The 27,484-nt window shown below is 36.3% G+C and overlaps 2 protein-coding genes across 3 annotated transcripts in view; one reads left to right on the forward strand and one right to left on the reverse strand.

Moving 5' to 3' along the window:
• LOC133518352 (OCIA domain-containing protein 1) overlaps positions 1-14,233 on the reverse strand; it is a 32,454-nt gene extending 18,221 nt beyond the window's left edge. The window contains exons 1-2 of one of the 2 annotated variants that reach the window (XM_061852026.1): positions 13,953-14,233; positions 13,713-13,839 (exon numbers count right to left, since the gene is read on the reverse strand). In XM_061852026.1, the coding sequence (XP_061708010.1) occupies positions 13,713-13,839; positions 13,953-14,069 (244 nt within the window). In that variant the 5' untranslated portion in view covers positions 14,070-14,233. Of the gene's footprint in view, positions 1-2,009; positions 2,137-2,228; positions 2,482-13,712; positions 13,840-13,952 lie in introns of those variants that run through there. The other variant, XM_061852034.1, reaches the window with a different exon arrangement.
• A 2,951-nt stretch (positions 14,234-17,184) lies between these two features.
• LOC133518241 (uncharacterized) lies at positions 17,185-22,624 on the forward strand. Its single transcript, XM_061851875.1, has 3 exons — positions 17,185-17,675; positions 17,979-18,701; positions 21,170-22,624. The coding sequence occupies exons 1-3, from the start codon at positions 17,462-17,464 to the stop codon at positions 21,856-21,858; spliced, it is 1,626 nt and encodes a 541-aa protein (XP_061707859.1). The 5' UTR covers positions 17,185-17,461; the 3' UTR covers positions 21,859-22,624.
• Positions 22,625-27,484: the final 4,860 nt, after the last annotated feature.

Below are 27,484 nucleotides of genomic sequence, written 5' to 3' on the forward strand. Positions count from 1 at the left end.
TCTCTACTCTCTAGAGACCTACCATCTATGCATACTCTAGCTGCACTAACGTGGCAGCAACACAGTCACAGTTATTTAATGTGTATGGTGAAACTTCCACTCTCTTGCTAATATGGTTGTAAGTAAAAAATATTCCTAATTAAGTTAATTATTTTAATTTTATAACATAAAATTAGATCTGAGATGTAGTTTCACTTAGCGTACATCACGCCTGATTGAATAGACTAAGTCAATTATTATAAAACCAAAAACTCCAACTGCTTAAAAATAATGGACTAGCTCTCATTTGATACCCCCTCCCTTCGTCCAGCTGTTTGGTCTGTTGGGTGTGCCAAAGAAATGGACATACATTCATACACTCGAAAAATATTACCCTCCTTCTGATAGTCGAGTTAGTCAGCTTCCACATAAAATAATTCTGCAATTACTGACTATAGTATAGTGGAAAAAAAAAATTGGTATCATCATCACATTCAGCAAATGCAAACATATAACACATTAAATATAATGGTGACTTTAGAATTGTGGCACAAACTTGTTATGAAAAATTTCTGTCAATGTTATGAAAAATATAACATAAGCAGATATTTTTATTTGATTGACAATAAAGGTGATTACTAGTTGTATACATATGACAGTGAATCTTCTCAACATTAAACAAACAATAAGTTTTAACTTTAGATTGATATTCTTCTAGATAGCAGTGCATTCTGCCCATGCAACAATAAAAGTACATATATTACATAATTCACACTCTTAGAAGACTTTTCTTCTATCAATTGTATGTCAAATATTTTAAGCACTAAAGTTCTCTTCAGTGGCGAAGCATGAACTAATCTAGCCGTGGGTGAAACCACATCTGAGAAGCTCTTTTCAATGTGTTTTGCCAAGGCAATAAAAAAGTTGGCTTTGCGAGGCCCCTCTAAATGTGAGGCTGTGGGCGAGGACCCCATTCGCCAATGCCTAGCTACACCACTTATTTTCTTAATTAATGGAAATAATTATGTCTTTTCACAGAGTAGCATAACATAATATACCATTTATCCACTCACATGTTTTTGGCAACTGTATTAGCCAGCTGTCACCATAATTTTATTATAATAATAGCAGTCACTGAAAAATATCAAGCATGTGAGTGGTTAAGGTATTCAAAAATTTTACACTGTATTACTTGGAATATTATTCTTTACTTTTCAATACTATATGGTATCAGTAAGAAAATCACACCAAAAATTTGGTAAACAAAAATTTTCACAAATGCAATTCAGAGCAGATCATCAGAAATATGCAATTCGCCAATTTAAAATTAAGTCTATAGTTCAAATTAACACTAAGAAACCATTAACATGCTTGCTTCATAGTTGCATTGCGTTTTAAAGAGCTAATGCCTTAATTTTTCAAATATTTCTTATATAAATAAGTGTTATCATGACTGTTCCTTAGAATACTAAGTTACCGCCTATTTATGTATCTGTGATGAACAAATAAAGAAATAGAATTGAGTAATTTAAATAAATAATATGAAGGTATATTTACAGAATGCTCCTAAGACTGAATTTGTATGGTGAAAACTGGAATTATCTGGTTCCAGGACTGACTTTGTACAGAAAACCAGGAGGAAAGGCACACAACAAAATGTAGTTTTATTCGATACTGTTAGACACATCAAAGTCTAAAGTATAGTCAATTAACCTAAAAGTCTGTAATTTAAACTATATTGTCAAAGAATAATGGCCATTTGGATACTTGTGCTCCTTAAGAATCCTTGACTATATGTCTTGACTTGATAGACACCAATGTAGTCAAATAAGGCTAACTCTAATCAGATATTACATATGCTGTTATAAACAAATAGAAACTATAGTTCATAAAGAGTAAAATTATCTTAAAAGTAAATTTATGGAAGACAAAATTTAGGAATGCATTATAAAAATTAAACATATAAAGATACAATAAAAAACGCAATTTCTTAAATAATAATTCTGATGTACACCGTATAATGTACAGACCTTTCTGGATAGCGATGTAAGTGGTCACACCGAGTGAAGTGCCGAGGGGCAGCGACCGCTGGTAAAAACTCTCGCGATTGCACTGCCCCAGGACTCGAAGCTCATCAGCGGAGAACTTGTACGAGCCCTACAACCGCACGAAATGATAATATTAAATATTTCTCATGAAGCTTCATGTGGCCATTTCAACGAAATGTTATGAAATCAGTCTGTCCTTACTTGCAAGGGTGAATTTTGCCGCTGGCCTGGCGGCGTAGGAGTCAACTGTTGCCCTGATCCATCTGGTTGGTATCCGAATACATTTGGATCATTCATCGCATTCCTATGTTATTCAACACTAACGAATCTTATACGTCCATTAACCAACTATTTTCTTAATACCCCACTGATTTCACCGCTTTCAGACTTTGAGGTTGACACTTGACAGCATCGACAGTGACATTGACTTGACGTTTATTTTATTTCCCATTGTCCTTTCGGCGAGACTATGGCCATCCATCCTGCCTATCGATTTTTCTGACTGGGCCACATTTTATAAATGGCTGTTGGATAGTTCCAGACAGTCTTTTGCTATCATTAAATTTATGGGTCAAATACATTTAAGAAAAAGGTCGCATTGTGGACAATACAATAAAAGTTAAAGACAATGGTACCTTTAGTCTCGCAAACACAACTTTTCAGTCAGTAAGAATCAGGAAAACTATACCTCATCCATTTCTTTTGGGTGCTAGTACTAGCGTAAGACAAAGACAGTATGATTCTCTCCGTCTATGTTTGAAATGAGACAGTTCTGGGACAAACCATTGACATATATATCTAAGGACGCACCTTACGGGCACTAAGGATAGTACTATAGCACAATTGGATTAAGACCAATCTCGAAATCTCTGGAACAGTCATGAAATTTGGTATGTATATAAATTAAAGGCCCTCTTTTCATGCCCACACCATTTGACATTTGGGGACCTCGAGGAACCGCAGCCATCTTGGAAAATGTGTACCGTCCAGGAGAAATTCGCGGTTTACTGAAAATATACGTTATTTATGAAAATATGGTGTAAGGCAACATTAAAGCTTATTAAATTCTACACTAAAAAGTCCCAGATATCATTGCCGAAAAAATACATCTTGTTATAGAAAATACTTGCTGAATCTATGTTTTGCGCTTATACACTTCCAGGGGACTTTCTATTAATAGGAAACTCGGAGGAATATGAACTCAACTTTTAACTATACATTTGTACGTGATCTACCTGGATGGTTGGTATCTATATACTGGATGGTTTTTTTTAAATGACATATCGGTAGATTCCTCTTACCCTTCAGAACCTGTTTACACTTGTTTTATTAAAGAAAAAATAAACCAACCGCCTTGAGAAGACTCTAAATATGATATCATATTTTTTCTTCTGGCGCCTAAACTATTAAGCGGATTTCAATAAAATAAACATCAGTAGATCCATAATTAGTACACGAGTGCTATGCAATACAACGTTACTAAAATTACCGGAGGAAAAATATTTAGGGCTAAATAATGTGATCGCAAAAACAGATTTTAGATCTTAAATGGGGTTCAAACAATAGCGACAGTAATCAACTTTGACACCTTCCATTTCTGGCATTGCTGTTTACGTGTCTTAAAATTTGAGCTTCGGAGACCACGAGGATCAGATGACAGGAAAAAGTATGCAATTTTTTTGTTTATTCTTTTATCTATGTAGCTAGCATATTAAATATGAATATTGTGTAAATAAGATAAAGCTTATTAAATTCCACACAAAAAAAATACTACACTATGTCCCTAAAACGAAGCCATCTCATAGAAATATGGCTCAGAAGCCAAAAAGTTGTACTTGTGACGTTTTATTCAAATACAACTCGGAAAAAATAAATATTTGTACTTTTTATTAACTTGTTACTAGACATATTAATGTTAGCAAAATATGATATTTTCGAATTTAAGGGTTCTTCTCTCCATATAAGTTAATGCTAGGGTACAATTTTTTTTAGTTCTAACCTGAATGGTTCTTTCACATATACACTTACCTTATATGTACCTAGTAACAAGTTAATAAAAAGTACAAATATATATTTTTACCGAGTTTTATTTGAATAAAACGTCAGTAGTACAACTTTTTAACTTCTGAACCATATTTCTATGAGATGGCTTAATTTTAGGGACATACTGTTGTTAACATTTATTGTGTGAAATTAAATAAGCTTACACTTCGCCTTACACAATATTCAAATTAAGTCCATAGATACAGACAAAAAAAAAACAAAAACAAAAAAGTCGCATACTTTTTCATATGCCGTCTGATCCCCGTGGTCTACGAAGCTCAAATTTTAAGACACGTCAACAGGGATCCTTGAAATTGTAGGTGTTAATTTTTTTTACTGACACTATTTTTTGAACCCCATTTAATAACAATAATCTGTTTTGCAATTACATTATTTAGCCCTAAACTTTTTTCTTCTGTTATTTTTAGTTATTTTGTAATGCATAGCATTCGTGTACTAATTGCAGATCTACTGATGTCTATTTTATTGAAATCTGCACAATAGTTTAGGCGCTAGAAGAAAAAATATGATTTAATATTCGGAGTCCTCTCAAGGCAGCTGTTTTGATTTTTCTTTAATAAAACAAGTGAAAATAGGTTTAGAAGGGCAAGTGGAATCTACTGATACGTAATTTAATAAAATCGATCCAGTATCCTCTAAGCTACAGGGTGTATTGAATAATCAGTACTTAAACCCATAACCCTACTTTCTGGTTCGAGTAAAATGTTAATATTAGTGTAGATCACGTACAAATGTGTAGTTAAAAGTTGAATTCATATTCCTCTTAGTTTCATATTAAGATAATGTCCCCTGGAAGAGTATAAGCGCTAAACATAGATAAGCAAGTATTTTCTATAACAAGATGTATTTTTCCGCAAAGATATCTGGGACTATTTTGTGTAGAATTTAATAATTTAATTTGTATCTTTTAGTCTTTCTAGTGTTTTTAGCATGAAGGATCTAAGGCTGATTGGTCTGAAAGACTTGGGATCCGAGTAATCGGTTTTGCCTGGCTTTGGGAGGAAAATCACTCACTTCCCTCCATTTATGTGGTATATATCTAAAGGCTACATAGCTGCACAGTAGATTGGATAGATATTTGATTAATGTATGTCCACCCCATTTTAGTAGGGCTGGGTAAATTCCGTCTGTTCCCGGCGATTTAAAGTTATCAAAACTATTTACCGCCCAGGTCGTTTTGTTATGTTCTGTTATACATTCTGCTGTTCTCCATTCGCTTTCAGAACAGGATACAATGAACCATTGTATCCTGTTCTGGGTCTTGCTCATTTACTACTTTACATCCTGGGAAGTGGGTCTCCACCAGTAGCCTTTCTGTCTCAGTTGGGCTGCTGGTGGTACTATTATCTTGTCTCCTCAGGGTACCCAGTAGTTGTCTTGGTTGGTCGGCAAGGATTTTCCTTGTTCTGTTTGCGGATGGTGCGCGTTTAAAGTCGAGTGTGCGCGACGCGTTTCACCAATTGACCCTTCATTACTTAGATGTGACATGGTGGAAAGTCAATTGTTGTTTTGGGTTTCTAAGTCAATTGACAAACTAAGTTCAAACAAAAAAAAGTTAAAATAAATCGACCTTAAAACTAAAATCCAAAGTTCAAGTTTCAACTATGTTAAAAGTTAAAGCCAAAGTCAAGGAAAAAAATAAAAGTCGAAGTCTAAGTCCTGAATTCAAATTCAAATTCAAGAACAAATTCAGTTTCGAAATGAAAATCAAAACTCAAACACAAGGTTCTAAAACTATAAATAATAAAATCTACGTCTGACTTACCTGTAAATTCCCTAACATCTATGGGCTTTAACCACAGGAATCAAACTACTAAATAAAGTACTCGGGATATGTCATGGGAAAGTGAGTAAAAGGCATACAAGGTCAACAGAATATTTTTTTTTAACAGTAAATATCACAGAACAAATTTTAATAACGTAAATAACTACATCACCTGTAAATCAAAACTTGAACGGGGTCGTATCCACAAAGACGTACAATTGGACAAAATAGTAAATGTCACTATGCAGCGTAGGATGACAGCGGGCTAAAACAAAAAAAGGAACGAAGGTTATAAGAACCGCGACCGGTCTACGGTCACCGTCTCACAAATACTACAAAAATAAGAAAGAAAAAAAATAGTTTTTTTAATAAATAAAAAGATCCAGAGTTCTTTACCTTAATTCACACTTCCAGAAACAAACACTTCCTGTAGAACACGTATAATTTGAACCATTAAAAAAAATATCACTAGCTTACATATGTATGTTTACACGGTGTATAAACTGAATTTTATAAAAAGACAATTTTAACGCTTCTTATTTTTAAGTGGCTATCTTAAACTCGATGGCGATGTGTATGTCTGTCTTCCGCATGAATGAATATTAGGTACAGAAAAAAATTCGGCTGAAAATTTAGTTGTGAATAAGATGAATTGATGAGATGCGAGTGGAATGAACGATGATGGCCAATTCACTTGGAGGAAAGAGATCTAAATTTAAAACCGAAGATTTATAAAACCCGACGGATGAGGCTGTTTGAATTTTAAGATTTAAAATGCGGATCACAGATATTTAACAAGGGATAAATGGCAAAAGTAAAAAATATGGCACAAAACAAACAATAAATAATTAACTGATTACAAAAGGGAATCGGAAGCTATCATTGAATATTTAAATAAAATAAAATCTTGAAGTTCAGGAAACTGTGAAAAGGTACAGATGAATATACGCGTAAAGTTACTGGTCGCTGAACACTAGTTTACTTGCAGAGCCACGCGGAATACGAGCTCGACTCCTCCAACCGACTATGGTCCGGTAAAATATGACGCACTGGTGTCAGAATATTGAAATGGGTTATAGGGAACTTTGTACTATAACTATACTTAAACAAGAAATAAAAAAAATCCGGTCAAACACCCAGGGAACAAAACGGACTTCTCAATCCAAGAGTCAAAATCGATCTGCGTTTTCTTTCCAAAACAAAATTCTCCATCTTCACAATCTCGAATCCTCCAAAATTTTAATTCAAAATTAGCGCAAATACTCTCTTCATTCAATTGTTACCAGCCATAAAAAATATTCAAAAAGTTAAAGGTTACGACGATAGATGTAGCGACACGCTACACTATGTAATGGAATCTAAGGTAACTAATTTAACCATCTTCCAGGGATCGTAGCGTCATGAAAATTGGCAGCTGTATGTAGTTCTGATGACAATACAATAATATGGTACTGTCGAACTGATCTGATGATGGAGCCGGAAGATATGAACTGGAACTTCATGATGGAACATCGTATCATAGTTGTGTTTGGATTTGTTAGAAAAGTCTTGTAATGAACTTTGACCACAATTAGGTTTCAAGGTCTGATAATGAAGCCGGAAGATAGGCACTGGCATTCCATGATGGAATATCGTATCATAGTCGCGTTTCCATTTGTGTGAAAGGTCACGTAATGGACTTTGAACACGAAAGTGTGTTTTTCTAGTGTTTTTTAAACTATTAATTTATTATTTCCGACAACATCGTTATATTTCTGCCAATTTACACAAAACCTTAACAAGTAATATACCTAAACCTTCCTCAAGAATCACTCTATTGATAGATCACAGCCGTGTGAAAATCTGTTCCGTAGTTTTTTGTAGCATTGACGTTTTCCCCTAGACTTGCGGACACTAGGTTGCGTGACAGTCGTGCACATAGCGAATTGCTGCAATGTTCTGCCATCAGAGTAATTGCCTTAAACTGTTTTTTGACAAGTTTTCGTAGATAATAAAATATGACATTGGTGCATCAAGGTGGTTTGTTTACAAAGGCCCTACCGGGAAACGCGAAAATTAGTTATCTGCCTCTTTATCGCTCGGCAATCGAGGAATAGAGAGATTAGATAACGAAATTTCGATTTTTTCTTTATAAGATATTTTTAAGATAGTGATGAATTGTGTTAATGGCGCCCCCTACGTTGGTTTACCAGACCTACTAAACATTTTGCGATAAGTTGGGTAGATTAGAAGGCAAAAAAATATCAAAATGGCAATAGGTACACCATTTCATATCGTTTTTATTGAGTGTTTGGTAACATAAACGTCACATTTTCATAGGATCACAAAGCTTAGTCGCAATAAATAATATAAATAATAAAAACACGAAAAAACGTATTATCCTCCGCCTCCTCGTTAAATTATTTTGTTTTGTTATTTGAACACAAGCGCTCGCAATAATGTTGCCGCATGACGTTCCCGAGGTAGCTGTTGGCAGGCAGGTGACGTAGCTTTTCCTCGCACAGCGGGATGAACGCGTAGCGCCCGTAGAAATGCCCGATTAGAAACGCAATCACCATTTTAGGGAACGCTCCAAAATGACGGTTTTTCTTCAGCAATCCTAAAATAAGATAACATTCAAAGAAGCAAGAAAGAATTGGAAGGAACGTTTGGATGGCAAAATGTAAAGATATCATTGGCATAAGTACATGCAAAACGGCATTATTTATAAATAAATAAAAATAACCTGGTATAGTCAGCAGCAGAAGAATAAAGGGTCTAGCAGGCTAAGCGAACAAGAAGTGCCCCCAACGACGGATTTTGTCGATATTTCTGGTAGTGTACTGTTAGGTCCTAAGGACCCTCCATGCTTAACATCAGACCTCGATTCTCTTTTGTTTGCGAGTTATTCAGGATAACGTAAAATAATTAGGGTATCATTGAAAGTGTCATATTTTATAAACGATTCAAGTTACGTGAACCAAACAAAATTATATTTGATAACAATAAAAAAAACTACAAAATGCATATTTTTTACCAGCATCCTGTCCTTAAACTTCATTGCAAAAAATAAAAATATTTTTTTCCTTCCAATTTTTTTTTTACTTTTCGCGTAGGTACACCTCCAAAAAAAATATGCATAAGTAGCCACTAATTCCCACTACATACACATATGAAAATATTTGCACAAATGTTCGTGCTTCATGTCAAAAAAAAACGATTCTCCAATAAGTAGTCACTGGCATTATATGTACAGATAGAAGTACATCAACGATGACGTGTCAGCTTTGATAACATCTGACACATAATATTATCTGCATTTGTTTTTTGCATTTTGTAGTGGAAAATGGAAAACATTAAATGCAAGTCTTGTAAAAAAAACATTAAAAAATATCCGTGGGAAACAACAATGCATAGAAACAGAGCAAGAGGCTGATTTATATAGCAAATGCAGTAATATGTTAATTTGCATAAATGATTAAAGCAATAGGTTGCAGACGAAGAGCCAGCATCGCCAATTGTTGTGCATGTACTCGCAGAAGTTGATGCTACTGCTTTATGTTTATACACTAAAAGCCGACACTTACCACACAATAAATCATTTATGCAAATTAACATATTAGTGCATTTGCTATATAAATCAGCCTCTTGCTCTGTTTATATGCATTTTTGTTTCCCACGGATATTTTTTAATGTTTTTTTACAAGACTTGCATTTAATGTTTTCCATTTTCCACTACAAAATGCAAAAAACAAATGCAGATAATATTATGTGTCAGATGTTATCAAAGCTGACACGTCATCGTTGATGTACTTCTATCTGTACATATAATGCCAGTGACTACTTATTGGAGAATCGTTTTTTTTTTTGACATGATGCACGAACATTTGTGCAAATATTTTCATATGTGTATGTAGTGGGAATTAGTGGCTACTCATGCATATTTTTTTTGGAGGTGTACCTCCGCGAAAAGTAAAAAAAAAATTGGAAGGAAAAAAATATTTTTAGTTTTTGCAATGAAGTTTAAGGACAGGATGCTGGTAAAAAATATGCATTTTGTAGTTTTTTTTATTGTTATCAAATATAATTTTGTTTGGTTCACGTAACTTGAATCGTTTATAAAATATGACACTTTCAATGATACTCTAATTATTTTACGTTATCCTGAATAACTCGCAAACAAAAAAGAATCGAGGTCTGATGTTAAGCATGGAGGGTCCTTAGGACCTAACAGTACACTACCAGAAATATCGACAAAATCCGTCGTTGGGGGCACTTCTTGTTCGCTTAGCCTGCTAGACCCTTTATCTGCAAAATTCCCGTTTTCTGAATGCTATATAATTACATTGCAAATATTTCCGAACCAAAGCGTAATGATAACTAAGGATAAACACGCTTGCTGCGTACTTATAGGTTTGACCTTTTTTTATTCGTTCTTACTTCAATGAAAGTTTTCTTGGCGTTTTTTGTTCCTGCCAATTCTTATAAGACACCTACTGACTAGATCACAGATCAAAATTTGCCTTTTGGTGTGTGTCCAAAACTAAGGGCGTAATTTTAACGATATACTTGGAGCAACTAACTAGAGTTTACTTTATTAATATTGAAAATGATAAAAGTCGTTTTTGATGTCAGAATAAAAATTGACACCATATAATTTTGAGGAGAACCTATTGAGAAAGTAGAGTAAACAGGAGCCTCCGGCGGAATACAAAAATAATAAGCAATATATAAGTATCAGCACGGCTAGCACATCACGACACGATTCGCTCTATTTCTTATATCAAGTCGCGTTGGTCTGCCTTGACTGCCGGTGACACCAAAGGACTATCTAGAGTGCAATTTCGCGGAAAAAGTGCAGTCTCACACTTTTGTATAATGAATTGCGAGAATGGTCTTAATGCAGAATAGGTATAGCCTGTCCGATTACTAAGATCAAGTTCGCCGTACATTTACTATCGTGAGCGTTAGGATGGCGGGTGGATCTCAGCGAAATTGAATGAAATATTTATAAACATATTCTACCTTCGGTGTACCTCAGTGTACCTTTAATAGAATCCAGTGTACCTCTCCCTGAAACGAAATATTTAACAAAAAAGGTCCACCCGCCACACTGACGTCAGGATAGCGGGTAGACCTATGAAATCTTGCTTTATACTGCATTAAAGTATGCAGTTATATTGTACCTTCAGTGTACCTCTGTAAACCTTTAATAGAAATCAGTTTACTTATCCATAAAACGAGCTATGATCAAACTAAGGTCCACCCGCCAACCTGACGTCAGATTGGCAGGTGGACCTATTAAATCTTGCTTTATTTCACGCAAAATGGATGTATTTCTATTGTACCTTCAGTGTACCTCTGTAAACTATGAATAGAAATCAGTGTACCTCTCCTTTAAACGAGATATTTAACAAAAAACTTATTAAATATTGCATTATTTAGATATCAGTGTACCTCTATTGCATATTGCGTTATATAGGAATCTAGGTTCTATTTGGCCTTTTCTGTTCCTGAATGTGAAGGCATGAAGTACTCCATCTTGCCTCAGTCTCCCCTACCGCTTGGTTCCCTATTAACCCCCAAATCGTATTATGTTTAATGCCTTCATATTGAGGAACAGAAAAGGCCAAATAGAACCTAGATTCCTATATAACCCTAAAATTACAACCTAGCGTCAGGATCTTGCTCTATTTCACGCAAAATGTAAGGGGTTCGCCTTGGTGGACCACTATTTTTTAAATATCTCGTTTTAGGGAGCGGTACACTGGTTCATATTGAAGGTACACTGAGGTACACTGAAGGTACATTATAACTACATATATATTTTGTTTGAAATAATGCAATATTTAATAGGTCCACCCGCCAACCTGACGTCAGGTTGGCGGGTGGACCTTAGTTTGAGCATACCTCGTTTTAGGAATAAGTAAACTGATATCTATTAAAGGTTTACAGAGGTACACTGAAGGTACAATATAACTGCATACTTTTAGTGCAGTATAAAGCAAGATTTAATAGGCCCATCCGCCATTCTGACGTCAGAATAGCGGGTGGACGATTTGTTAGACCTGTACCCCAAAAGCATAAAATTGTTGTAGTAATTCACCGAATCGCATTTCACCTCGATCTCATACTTAATTTTCGCATTGTGTCTCAATAGTTTTTTTTTTCTAGTGGCTATAAGTTTTAGTCGCATTTCACCTCGACCGTGCATTTAAACATCGCGTTGTGACTCAATCGTTTATTACTTTAGTCGCATTTCACCTCGATCGTGTATTGTATTGGCGACGTGATTCAACGCAACGTCAACGTCACATAGATAAAATTTTAATGAGTTTGATAGCACTTGAGGCTTAATCCTACAAGTACAAAACGTGTTTAAAAAAACACTTAATTTTAGTGCAAGCATCAAATTAACGTATCAAGTTAAATAGAGTCCCAAACAAACGTCGATCGCGGCGAAATGCCTCTTCGGTAACATACTACACGAAAAATTAAATACTACAAATTAATTATACTAATGTCAAAGGCTACGGGAAAAAGTGCGTCAAGTAAAAAAATCCAGTGATATCTTTTTCATTCAAGGTGAAATGCGATTCGGTGAATTACTACAACAATTTTATGCTTTTGGGGTACAGGTCTAACAAATCGGGTGGACCTTTTTTGTTAAATAATTCGTTTTAGGGAGAGGTACATTGGATTCTATTAAAGGTACACTGAAGTACACCGAAGGTACAATATGTTTATAAATATTTCGTTCAATTTTGCTGAGGTCCACCCGCCATCCTGACGCTCGCTTTACTATCGCGTACTTGATCTGAGAAATACGGAAATACTATACATCTACAGTCAGCATCAAATAATATAATTGAATTGAGAATCCGTTATATATGTATGTTTAATATATCCTTCATAATTTAAAAATATACCTAATTTGACTATTTGGTGGTTTCGGCGTTGATAACTAAGCTGCCAGTATTGATATGGCAGAGTTTTTCAAATACGAATCATACACGAGACGGATGTTCTCTGTTCATGGTTCATAGAGACATTAAATATGAAGTAAACAAACATAGGGCAACAATGCCAAGACTTCCGCTTTAAATACTGAAGTCATTCACTGGGACACAGAAAGCAGTTTGAAGCTTTGTTATATTATTATTTCTGCCGTAGAGATTGTGGACATATGGGTCATTTTATTTTAAAGTTGTACCCTTCACTTTTTTACTTGGTAATTATTATGTTACTTCTACACACAACCACGAGCTTCTTCAAAAAGTGTCCCAATATATTCCACACATTCTTGGTTCCTTCCATTCCGTTATCGTCATACTATGTCTATGAAAAATGATACTTAATGGAAAGGGAAAACAATCTTGGGGCACTTTTTTCTCCTATTAGGAAAGAGCTCGGCATTCTGAAAAATAAATGGCAAATTTGAAAAAAAGTGTAGTGTAAAACTGTAAGTAAACCGACCCATAATACATCATTTTTTATCTGCTATAATAAGGTAAGGTGGGACAAGACAGTCCTCATACTGTTTGTCTTGCCCGAGCAAAATAAAGTATGTTCGTCTTACCCCACCTTACCTTACAACGTTTGCAATTATTAGGCAGATACCTTTACGTTAGTAGATGTTTAGCATTCGTGAATAGTCTGTGTCTGAGAACTAGTGCTTTTTACTTTTCCAATTCCTCTTTTTATTATACGGACTCTATATGCCCTAAACTAAATATTATTAAATAATCCTTTTCACGTTTATTTTGATTTAATATAACATTAAAAAGCTAACCTGACTGATCCAATAATGAGTAGGTACATTTTAAACATTCCTGAAGTAATAGCTAACATAAAGTATAATAATGCATCCCACTCACCATATTTGACTGCAGCGTATGTAGCAGTTGCGAAAAGTGTACTGAAAGGAAGGCACCGACGATAAAAGCTCTCTTTATCGCATTCTTCTAGAGCTTTGATTTCATCGCGAGTGAATTCGTAGTACCTCTGAAATAGGCAACGAAACAGTTTACAAACTGTAGGTAGTGCAGGTCCGTCATTCGGAAAATGTTTTAGAAATATCCAACATGTTTTTATAACTAACACAATGAATGCCTTACCAACGGATGTGTTATGTTCTTCACGGGTGGAGTACAGCCTTCCAAAGCCGGTTTTATTTTATCACATTCCACCCTTCCTCTCTTACTAGGATCGTTTTGTTCATTTTTGTCACTCATTACGAAAATATCATTTTTAGTTAAATTAAAGATCAAAAATTTAGTTGATTCTTATTAATTTTAGAATTTTTAATTATTTTTTAACCATGCCATGTTGAAGGGAGCTAATGAATTCCTTTTTGACTAGATTTTTTTAAATTATTGTATTGTATGTTGATGTGACATTTTGAAAAACATATAAGCGTCAAATTAATATATATTTTTAGTGTTGTTGGCCTGAATTTTGATTGTTTCAATTAACGCACAATGAGTATTTATTACTTCCTAAAATTTTTTTGTACATCACGAGAGCAAACTTATGTTTGTTATATGTGCTAGTTTTGAGTACCGAATAAGCAAAATGTTCTAATTTGAATCCTGATTTTTTAATGATTGATGATTCCAAAATTGGACCACGAGCGTAGCGAGAGCCAGAGATTAGGTAATTCTTTTCCGATTTACTTTTAGTCGCTCAGATGTCTATAAAAAAGCCTTTCATTCAATTGTATTTTGAATCGCTTTATGAGGATCCCAATGTTGTACTCGTACACACGAAGAGTACACGGATCGTACACTGAGTGGTTTAGCATCGAAAAGGGTGTTAGGTAAGGATATGTAGCGTCGCCGACGTCACCGTGGCTGTTTGCATCATTTGAGAAATGATGAATGTGGGCTGAGAATGAGTGGGTTACTCGTCAAATGTCTTCTTTACGCTCATGACCTGGTATTGCTACCGCCATCGGGTGAAGAGTTGCAGGAGATGGTAATTAGCATACGAGGATATTTTGAAAGGAAAATATGATAAACTGTCAAATTTCGATTAGTCAAGAAAGAGTGGAACGAGTGAAAGAGTTTGTGTATCTGGGAACGGGGCACTGAACCCTTTTATGAACTGCCAGAAGGTATCACAAAAAGCACGATTGGCTGTGCATAGAGGGGTGTTAGTGCCTACACTTAGTATGTATGGTAGTTAAAGTTGGGTATAGCAGAAGAGGCATCAAAGTCAAGTAAATGCAGTGGAAGCGTTAAGAAGTGTGTGTGGTGTGAGATTACAAGATAGAATTAGGAACAGTGTGATAAAGGAAAAATGTGGACTGAACGAAGATGTAGTGACATTAGTGACCGAAATTGAGAAAGGTATGTTGAGATGGTTTGGACACGTGGAAAGAATGGAAAAAAGGCTAAAAAAGAGAGTGTAAAAGAAAGAAGTAGAGGAGGGAGCTGGAACGAGTAGACCTCGACGGACTTTCTCTGATCAAATCGGGGAAACCCTGAAGAAACGTCAGGTCAAGAGCAGCCTAAAACGAAAGTGGAGGAACAAAAAGAGGTATGTCAGGATCGTAGCAAGTGGAAAAATCCATGGTCTCTACCAACTCCTCCGGGAAATATTGACTTTATTTGTCTTGGCAAGATTTGATTCCTGAAAAAGTTGGCTGAGTACAGGGTAGATTATTCGTCAGCTAAAGGTGCATGGTTAAATTATTTGGGTATGATAAAATTTATACCCAAACTGCAGTGGCAGCATGGTTCCATTTTTATCGCTTGTCACTATGCTCGTCACTTTCGCACTTACATACTTGTTAGAACGTGACAGGCATGGTGACAAATGATAAAAAGCCAACCATCTTAGCCCTACTGGGTATGATTTTGTGGTTTTGACTTCGAATATTCGCTTAACTGAATAAAGAGAATGACCCTTTAACTTAAAATTTACGTAACGTTGCTTTGTACCTGCAGTCCTACAAAAAGCATTAGCCGCACAGTAAAAATAAATTGAAATTGAATTAGGTTTAGCTGTGATTTCACGAAGCCTATCGAGAGGAATGCAGTAAAAATATTATTTCCCTCGCTTTTGGATACCTTCCGTTTCTCATTCACTGTAAATAACTGGCAAAACACACAGAAACTGTAACTATAGCGGATGAAAATGATTTATTCGAGTAATAAAAAATATTCGAATATTCGAAAACTTTGCGGCCAAATATTCGAATATCATAACAGGTGGATTGTTCGACAAATTCGAATAATCGAATTGCAAGCGCTACCAAGTAAGTAGTTAGAATCGGACCAAGCTAACTCTGCATGGCATATGAAATAACTGAGTGTGGTGGTGTAATCATATTTTTTTTATTTCTATGAAAATATGACGTTTATAATGACACTCACACTTTTTAGGGTTCCGTAGTCAACTAGGAACCCCTATAGTTTCGCCATGTCCGTCTGTCTGTCTGTCTTTTTTTTTTTTTTATACTACGTCGGTGGCAATCAAGCATACGGCCCGCCTGATGGTAAGCAGTGTCCGTAGCCTATGTACGCCTGCAACTCCAGAGGAGTTACGTGCGCGTTGCCGACCCTAAACCCGCCCCCCCTCGTTGAGCTCTGGCAACCTTACTCACCGGCATGAACACAACACTATGAGTAGGGTCTAGTGTTATTTGGCTGCTGTTTTCTGTAAGGTGGAGGTACTTCCCCAGTTGGGCTCTGCTCTAGATCTGGAATGACATCCACTGGCTGTGCCCTACCACACAAAGCGAGATGACATTTGCAATGCCCATACCTCTCTTTTGGACGTAGTTTAAGGACGTACCCGGGTCCGGGTCCTGTCTGTCGTTAGTGCTAGAAAGCTGAAATTCGGCATGGATATATAAATCAATAAAGCCGACAAAGTCGTACAATAAAATCTAAAAATTTAATTTTTTTGAGGGTACCTCCCCTACATGTAAAGTGGGGTGAATTTTTTTTCTGCTTCAACCCTACAGTGTGGGGTATCGTTGGAAAGGGATTTCAATTTTTTTTGATAAAGTGAATATATTCGGAGATAATAGCTCCGAAAGAAAAATAAATGTGTCCCCCCCCTCTAACTTTTGAACCATAGGTCCAAAAAATATGAAAAAAATCGTGGGAGTAGAGCTTAAGAAAGACTTTAAATGAAAACTATAGCGGACATGATCAGTTTAGCTGTTTTTGAGTTATCGCAAAAAGTTTCCCCTTCATAGTAAAAAGACTTTAATTAGGTACTGATTATGCAAATTTGCCTATTTGTTTAACTCGCGTTTCATCCCTTGGTTAACAATTTACTATACGTTAAGCTCCAGTTTAGCTTATCGTGACGGAAGAGTAACTACGGATTTACGGAACCCTACACTGAGCATGGCCCGACATGCTCTTGGCCGGTTTTTTCTGTTCAAGTCGGTGCAAAGTTTGGACGGACTACGAATATATTTAGTTTATACACGACCTCTTTGAAACATGGCTAATCAATCATGGCCGGTCAGAGAAACATGCTAGTACCTAGTAGCAACAGAAGTAAAATTCTGTCATAGAAGAATGTCTCTACAGTTACAGTGTCAAATTTAAAGTCACATTGCATTTTTTTGTAGTTTTTGCAGGTAAGTTTGGTGGGCGTCGATGCGATGGCGCGTTGGCTGCTGCTGGCGCTGGCGAGCGCGCTGTGCGCCGACGCCGGCCGCCCGGCGCGCTACGCCGACTACTCTGCCGCCCGCATGCCACAGTACGACACCCTCTACGACGCCCGCGCCGACCATCGCGGGCCCGCTGACGACTATCGCGACCGCTCAGACCTTGCAGCCCCCATAGATTACAATACTTATGATCAAGAATCGAATGGTAAAATCCTCACTATAACAGCACCTAATAAATAGGTCAACTACTATTTTATGAATTTGTAGTATACCACTTATGCTTATGACTCAACGATTGAGGAGTGTCCTTTCAAAAGAGCTTATTTAACTGACCAGCGTCTGACTAGGGCCATATTTAGGTATAGGACATTATCCTATTGGAATAGAAATGACCAATTATAATTATACTTAGCTCAGATGTACGGCCTTGAATATTTCATTTAACCCTTAGGACTGCTATTAACCTAACGTATTATTCCTTATGTCTACCTATCTCATTTGGTTGCAGACAAAAGAAATCCGAAAACTCTTCAGGACGAAGATTTGTATCAAATACCTAATAATAATAACTTAAGAAAAGAGCCTACGACTATATCAATAGATGATATCGATGCGGATTATAATTTTAAATCTGAAGAAATAATTCCAAAGAATCAAAACAGTAACAAAAGGCCGAGAAATACCAATAAAATAGAAGCGAATGAATCTGATCATCTTAGATCAAAAAATAGCCGTAACGTTAAAAACATTCATCGAAGACCTCAGGATGATAAAGACAATGAAGCTACTTTAGATCACCTTGAGGAAGAGAAGGATCCTGGCTCCGATAATGAAAAAAATAAATTTGTCCGCAGGGACATACGTCAAAAGGTTCGACGAAAATCTTGGTATCCGAAATCTGCAGTGTTAAGAAACTCGGACTATGATGACCAGGGTGGGAGTAGACAGGGCAAAGATGCAAAAAAATTTGATGGCCCATTATACACTGATTCAGAATTGGCGCAAAATGCACCGAATATTGTTGAACCAGATGATGCCAGGTTAACAGAAAGGAGCCGACCGCCCAGTTACAAAGTCGTAGGTGAAGACAACGACGACTCGGAAACGCCGTCGTCTAGCAGGCACAAGGCGCCCATGCCAAAGTCTAAAAAGAAAAACACTGAATATGTAGACTACAACGATATGAGCAGGATCGAAAAAATTAAAAACCTCCCTGCCAGAAGCACAACAGGTAAGCATTAAAGCATTCGTTAAAGAGTTTTAAAATGACAATTAGGTTGCCCGATTGACTACCCAATAACATAAGCTCAATCGATGTATTATTTTAGTACACAACCATATGAAATTCATAATACTGAGTAAAAATATTTTACTTTCCGGGATATAAAAACAGACTTTTACTTTGACCATTCCCAGCCGATCCCATCAATTAAACCTACCAAAAAATATGTATTCTAAATACCATTAATTACTTATCCAATATTTATCATCAATCTCTGGTTAAGGTATCCAATTTGGGGACGAACGAATAATGTGAATTTGATGGGGTTAAAATATTACTGAGGAATAATAAGTTAGCTAAATAGAGCATAAGATTGTCTGGAAAATATCACTTTTTAGCAATAAGACCGCCTGTTTTTTACCTCTGCTTGTGTTGCTGTTTTGTTTTTGCAATGTTTTCTTATGTTTAGGTGTGCATTAAAGAGTATCAATACAAAATTTAGTATTGTAGAGCATCATTTAAACCGGTTTGGTATCAAGAAGCAAACAATTATAGTATTTATGGAAGTAGTTTAGTCCACTTAACCTAACATTACTTACGTATGTAGCCTAGTTATACCTATACCCATATTATACCGTACCATTAACAATACAAAAAATGCATCATGCATTGTATTCACGGTGTTTTTTCTAAAGTCCGTTAATTTCAAGGCTCCATTAAGTAACTTTCTCAAAGAAACCGGTATACTAATTAACTCCATTTTGCAGACAATCATTGATTTATTTTTATCTAATAAGGTCCCTACGATCGTGTACACTTGCTTTAGGGCATGTTTAAATATTGATTAGTGTTTAGTGAGTTTATATATTTGCTACTAAGCGCTAGTACTATTTCGGACGATCGATATTCGAAATGGCATAGTTTTCAATAGGGTTGTTTCTAATTTTTTAAATGCTTGTTTACGTGATAATACCCAAACATTGCCCAAAAATTCAACTTTTGCTCAAAAAACGAAAATATGTCAAATTAGCAAAATATATTTTGAGATGCTTTCGCGCCCAAAACCATAGAGAAATAAGAAGTAATAGAGTGCTCACTCCATACATCAGTTTTGGTACCAAAATGCTTATTATTTTCGCAGTCGACATCTAGCATCGAGTAGCGGAACTCTCAGTACTGCTACTCGACAATAGATAACGCGGCAAACAAAAAGTCTAATACTTAACGATTTTCCGCTAATATTATAACCAGAGTAAGCGTAGGAATTGAAAATAGAGTTCCGGTTACTCTTGTTATAATATCAGCGAAAAATCGTTGAGCATTAGACTTTTTGTTTGCCGCGATATGTGTTGTCGAGTAGGAGTACTGAGAGTTCCACTACTCGATGCTAGATGTCGACTGCGAAAATAATAAGCATTTTGGTACCAAAACTGATGTATGGAGTGAGCACTCTATTACTTCTTATTTCTCTATGCCAAAACGCTTCTTGAAAATTGTGTGACGTTACAGGTTACGGTTTCAACAATCTACATACACACGTAACACACCCGTATCGTCGACGTCACGTGACGTGTGTAAAAATATATTTTACGTTCAATATTTACTAAAATATGCCCCTTAGAGGTAGTTTAACATATTTTGTAATCCAAAAGAATTTATTGGGATAATCATAATCAGACATAGAAGTGTTTGTGGCAAAATAAATATCGACATGTCTGTTATCGAATGTTACCTTGACGTTATAGATATTTTTTAACACTCTATAAGAAGATAGCTACCGCGGAATACAAAACACGTTCGATATCTTCTTTGATATATTGGTAGTTTTCTATTATTGGCACTGTATGCTTTAGTTTACGTTAATTATTAAGAACTAACTATATGTCATAGAAAAATTAAGTACTGATTTGTAATTGATTTGCAGTCTTGAAAATTCTCGGTAATTTATAGCAAGTAGAAGTTAGATCTTTTAATTAATAATCTATGACTGACTTATCGATAACAGATTTATAGATGTTTCATTTTCTCAAATACTCGTTTTTGCTACAAAAACTTCTATGTCTGGATATAATTCTGCCCTAAGATTTGTAGATGGAAACAACCCTACTCTTTGGTGGAATTAAATAAAATGCCCGTGTTCCCTTAAATATACTTAGCCATATCCCGAAGCTAAAGGAGTTTAAAAGACACCGTGTACATACGATACGTATATACCTACATACTCGTATATCTATCTTCAGAACTATGGTTAAAGTAGATTCAAGTCATGATTTGATGTCTGTTGAGGAAAACAAATAAATCTATAAGTTTCACGGTATTAGGTACCAATTACTTAAGTTTGCATTAAATACTATAATATTTATACTATTTTTGCATTTCTTCTCTTTTATGTGCCATTAAACAACAGGCTTTTTGCGTTAAACATTATACTGATTCGGAAAACGGAATGCCCTAACGGTCGGCTTGTGTGTGCTCAGCGAGGACGGGCGCAGGCGCACCGCGGCGCTGGTCGTTCCAGGACGGCTTCCGCCGCCGCTTCTACAACACGCCTCCGCAAGAGGTGGAACAATACGCTGAAATCTTGACCAACGCGCACCCCAGCGACGCTTCGGCTGCTCTCACCACTGCTAACATGACCACTCCTTCACCACCAACAACCGGTATCGATGAACCTCTCGCTCCGCTCTCTAAAGATGTACTCGCAAATATCACGGCGTTTGTGAACATGTCGAAGCAGTTATCTATAGCCGAAATGTCACAACTCTCTATTATGAAAAAAGCCCAAAGGAGAGATAGTGTCAAGGACGAAATGTTGAAGGATAAGCCCCCGGTGTTACTTCAGGTAACTGAGAGGTTGCAAACGGTAGTAATGGTAGAGCCGCCGCCCGTTACACAGGAACCGTGGTTGCGAGCGAGAGATATCGCAGAGGACTCTCCCGAGCGCATTGCAAAAGTGAAACGTTTCATGAGGAACAAGCTAGTTGCGAACGCGAGAAATATAAGCGAGCTGATGGAGAACTGGGATGATACCGTGTGCGACTATGTAGACATCGCGCTCTTAGATGAGAGCGGTGCGGTTTGGATGCACACGCACAGCTCTTATATATATTTGCTGTCATCCATAGGTTGCACATTGATTGCGTATTCAGCATTCTGTTTATTCTGATTCACTCTGTCATCTTACTTATTTCTTCTCTAACTTAGATTCCTATCTTTGTGGTTGTGTACAGACCTGGGGACCAATTTTTGACATCTGAACGCTCGTAATCGAAGATGAGGGGACGAGAATTTTCACGACTATTTTCGCATGAATTTTTATAGAGTCAGACCAAGATAAGTTGGCAGCGAGTTTGATAGCCCGCACAGTGCAAGTGTAGTTTTAAGCGTCAAAATATATGAAATTATGACGTTTACCTAACCCTTTACCAGGCTGACAGTTCAAAAATGACAATCGAATGTCAGTCTTACTCATCGAAAATAGAACACATGTTTAAAGAGCCGCATGTGGGAAATATATATCCCTTAGCCTGGTAAAGGGTTAACCCTTGTACAGGCAGGGCTATCAAAATCGCCGCCAATTTAGCTTGGTCTGACTCTAAATATCTACGTATTAGACTTGACTACCCTCATGACCAGGGGTCGGACAAAAAGTGCGGATGACGTAAAAATGACGTAATCTTGCACACAGGATGATGTTTGAGTTTGTATTTAAACTTCCGTGTGACATGTAGTAACAAAGTAGTATTAATGAAGTAACAAAATAATCGTAAATAAATCCATGGAATTAATAATACAGGTGGTAGGGTGATGTAGTGAATAAAATAAATTTCACGAAACTTGTTACCATAAGGTATAATTATTTGAAATTAGTTAGAACAAGTCTGTGGGATTGCCACAATATTCAAGTAAAGATGACATTTTAGAGCGTTTTCTTATACATTAGTAAATATAAATTTTAGCTAAATATAATAGTGAAGATACAATAGCTAAACAATAACGAAGTCAATTTATTGTTCATCTGATTGACAATGTGTCAGTCAAAAACGTACTTACTCATTTCAAGTGGCGATATCGTTTAATAAAGAGGTTGATAAATGATAAGTGATAATTGTTTATGAAAATCAAAAATACTATTTGAAATCATCCTATAAGTGGTTTGACGTCATCCGCACTTTTTGTCCGACCCCTGCTCATGACTTTTCTCACAACCACTGAAAAGTAGGAGAGTATTGCTCCTTTCAATACTATCCGCATTACTATTTTCTACTGATATAAATGATTTCGAGTGGTCAATATCAGTCAATTCTTATTTTCTGTCGCTCGTATTTCAAATATAGCAATTCATCGTTTTCCACAATTATCAAGTGACAAAATTGATCGCTGGATATTTAAATATCGGGCCCCTGATGTGTGGTTTTTCTTAAGGCCTGTTTATACATTGATTTGCTACTTGCGCTTAGTGCCCAATGTAAGAACTCGCACTAACCACTAATTAACGTATAAACAGGCCATTAGATGCCTACTTATAATATCGAACATCTACTTGCGTGTACACACATACATTATATTAGTAATTTTATTTAGAGATGGACTAAGAGCACTTGTTATGTAGTCTAATAAAATAGTATTTGCCCTTTGATTCCCGCCTATTCCTATTGTACGTACATATACATGTTACAACATTGAGCTTAGATACTGTGGGGCTTAGTCAATTTGAGACAATACAAAAGATGTGTACTAAAAGTCTACTTATAAAATATCGTGCCTTCGCCTTAGACGGCTATAGCAGATGACGACTAAATAGCGCGTTCTGCGGTAATTGAAATGTCAACTGTTAAATTTTGACAACGTCATTTTGTCAAAACGTACAGTCTAAGAAAATGGATTTGCCTATGTACTATTTCGTACCTTGTCACTGTGATTTCATATTGTCATTGTTTCTAGGTAACGAAATGGAACATAAATCAAATTCCTTGATGACGGTACGAAGCCACTAATTTACTAATTTACTCGACCACATTAGGATTTCCTATATAATGGGATTTCTTTCAATATATTACTCCTGTGAAATTATAGGCTTATAATAAATTAATGGTGATCTTTGTAGCAGACGTGTTCTGTTGATAATATTTATATGCGCGTAGTTCTTATTGTTGTTGTTCATACTGTTGTCAATTGAGTCGTTAAAATAAATTATTAATACTACTTAATACTAGTTTGTTTCATGGCAATATTTCCGCACAGCAGTAAGAAGTACTAAACCAAAATATACAAATGTATACAATATACGTACTTACATTAGGGTGGTTCATGTTTCTATAGGAAAAAATCTAACTAGCCAGAAACTTGGCTATATAGCAGTATCTCAGGCTACTTAAAGCAAGTTAATAAGATTGCATAAATTGAAATTTATCCAAATGTTACTCATTTCAGAGTTGTAGGTATGAGTACCTTTATACGTATGTATGTAAAGAATAATCGCGAAAAGCCTAATTTCAACTATTTCAGGACCAATTGCACAAATTATGAGCGCCTGTTTTACAGAGCCATTACATTTAGAGCCCTGTATTACTTGCTCCGTGCTACGCTACGACATAGCCCAAAGTTTGCGCTCTGCCAGTTTGTGTAAGTGCAAATTTGCAGTGCATGTGAGTGCGGATAACACATAAGCTAGGCATCCGCGCATATTAGGCACTCTTTTCCTCTTAAGATTGTATTCAACTTGCCAATTTTGTGTTGACCAAGCGAGCGCGTAGCGCAAGCGTAAAGTGTCTCGTCTCCGTTTCAGCTTGCGCAAAATGCTTTCACATGTTTGCCCGACTGTTCGGCTATTGTCCTCCGCAAGTCACATTTTTGGATGTTTTTACAAACAAAACTTCAAAAAATGTTTGTACCTAGTTGGTTACTAAGTTATGTTACTCGATCTGCAACCTCTTTATTTCCGTTAAAACAAATGCTACCGAAAAAATAAAAAAATGACATAATGTGGTCGATTTGTGAGCTATAATTATATACCACACATAACGCTTATCTCGTCGTATCTATAATGAATTGGGGCCTAAAAGAGAATCGTATCGCAGTAATTGCGTTGCACAAATGTGGGCACCCGCCAAACATGATTTTGAAGTTGCATGAAAACCTAAAAATCAACAAACAATTTGTTTATCGCACAATTAATAGATACAATAGTACTCAGAGCTTCGATGACCTCAAGAGGTCTGGAAGACCACGCACCGTTCGGACCCCAGCTGTAATAAAGGCAGTGAAGGCGAGAATTGCAAGAAACCCCGTCCGGTAGCAAAAGTTGTTGGCAATACAGATGTCTGTGAAGAGAAGCTCCCTAAAAAAAGTTATCAATGACGACCTTGGACTACACGCTTACTGCAGACAAAAAGGTCATTTGCTTAATGGACTATGAGGCTAGAGAGAAGTCGCGTGCTATTGAAGCGGTATGCACAAAATGGCCACCGTAAAATACTATTTACAGATGAAAATTTTTTACCATTGAAGAATGTTGTAACCGCTAGAATGACAGAGTGTATGCAAAAAACAATCAAGAGGCGATTGCGGCTGTGCCGAGAGTGCAACGAGGCCATCATCCCTCTTATGTGATGATTTGGCTGGGTGTGTCATGCTCAGGGCTAGCACAGGTTTATTTCTGTGAAAAAGGTGTGAAAACTGGGGCCAAAGTTTACCAGGAAACCGTTCTCGAACCAATAGTGAAGCCCTTAAGCCACACCCTAATTCAAAACCAGCCATGGGTCTTTCAACAGGACTCAGCTCCTGCACATAAGGCAAAAACAACTCAAGCCTGGTTTCGAAGGAACAAAATTGACTATAATTGGCAATAAGCCCACGAAGACTGGCCGTCCTCCAGCCCGGACCTGAACCCCCTGGATTATGCCATATGGCAGGTTATTGAGGAGAAATCCTGTGCTAAACCCCACACAAATCTTGACTCCCTCAAGCGGGCCATAGTTAAGACAGTGACGGAATTAGACATGACAATCGTGCGTGCCGCTATTGATGACTGGCCTCGCCGTTTGAGGACCTGTGTCAAGGCCAGAGGAGACCAGTTTGAATGATATTGTTATATGTAATTCCTGATTTTGTGTATTTCATTTTAATATATAGTTTATTCAACTTTCGTTCGTATATATTATGTAGATAAAGATTATTGCAGTAACACAATTTAGTAACCAACTAGGTAGGTGCTTACAGAGAATGATTTACAGAGGTGATAATATTGCCTTAACTAAAACACAATTGACAAAATGTAGGTACCTCGGCTAAGAAATATCCATAGATACCCCACACGTATGGGTTTGATGAAAAAAGATTTTTTGAGTTTCAGTTCTAAGTATGGGGAACCCCTAAAATTTATTGTTTTTTTTTTTCTATTTTTGTGTGAACATCTTAATGCGGTTCATAGAATACATCCACTTACTAAGTTTGAACAGTATAGCTCTTATAGTTTCGGAAAAAAGTGGCTGTGACAGAATCGGACAGACAGACGGACATGACGAATCTATAAGGGTTCCGTTTTTTGCCATTTGGCTACGGAACCCTAAAAAATCAAGTTTATTTATTTTTATTAAATGTTTACAAACATACGTGCCTAATCCTCCTTTTGAGTTAAAAACTTGTTTTAGGAGGTATGTGCTCTTCATACAAAGTTATATTCAGCGCTAAATTTAAAAATAACCTATAACATAATTTGAAAATGCTATTGTAATTATATGTAAGTAAATAGCTAATTTGCATATTAATACTAAAACAAAGCTCGCAGTTTTCATTTTACTTCAATGAACTAAACTGAAATAAGTCATTTTTAGTACAAGCTTTTATTGTCTGAACTTTTCTTTCCACAGGCAACTAATACTCATCGAGACAATTCTAAAAACCGCAAACACAATTAGGTTGCGTTGTTTTATCACAGAGATCCTTTGGCCACCTTTTGTATCCATCATCAGATCAGCTCGATGGTATCATAATATTGCATTGTCATACACCCGACTTACGTATGCAAAAATTACAGCTCAGTCGGAAACTGGGAAGTGGGTCAAATTTAACTTCCAAGTTTTGATTACAGACGTACAGACGGACAACGAGACAGAAGGAAGTAAATAAAAGCTTGTAAAATATGCATACGTATTTTATAACCTTAGGTAACTGTATTAGTGTGGCGTGCGTAAAATAGGGGATGCAAGATTCCATTCGGTTCCTCAATTTGATTGAGCTGAATTCAGCATACTTATGTAACACTAGTAACAACAATATTATAATCTCATCAAGCTGCTCGGATGATGGAGATCAAAGGAGTGACCATAGGAACAAGGAACAACGCACCTTCTTTAAGTTTGCGCTTATTCGCCTCGATGAGTTGTAGGAATATAAATTACTTTTCTTGATAAATTTCCGCCACATAGAGTTTAACATCTGAACTCCACCTTTTAGTAATTTTATTTGAAGATTTCGAATTGAACGTTTCAAAATGCTATCAAAACTAACTGGAATGTATTCGCCCGCCCTGCTTGTGCTACCCCGCACGATAGTAAGTTCAATTGAAATTAATACCTACTCTGAAGTGTACGGTTTCTGAATATGCCTCCTTTATTTTTAAATAACTAGAAGTTGTGAGTAAAACCAGTAAAGTATTTTTTTACACATTTTAAACCTTTTAACCGCATAGAATTTTTCATTGAACGTTACGTACCGGTACGAAGTTACCTACACCAAGTTTTATCTTAACAGACTGTGGCGAAATGAGCTGGATATTGTAAGTCTTATAT

Source organism: Cydia pomonella, chromosome 1, assembly GCF_033807575.1.
Source record: "Cydia pomonella isolate Wapato2018A chromosome 1, ilCydPomo1, whole genome shotgun sequence".
NCBI classification, from domain to species: Eukaryota; Metazoa; Arthropoda; class Insecta; order Lepidoptera; family Tortricidae; genus Cydia; species Cydia pomonella.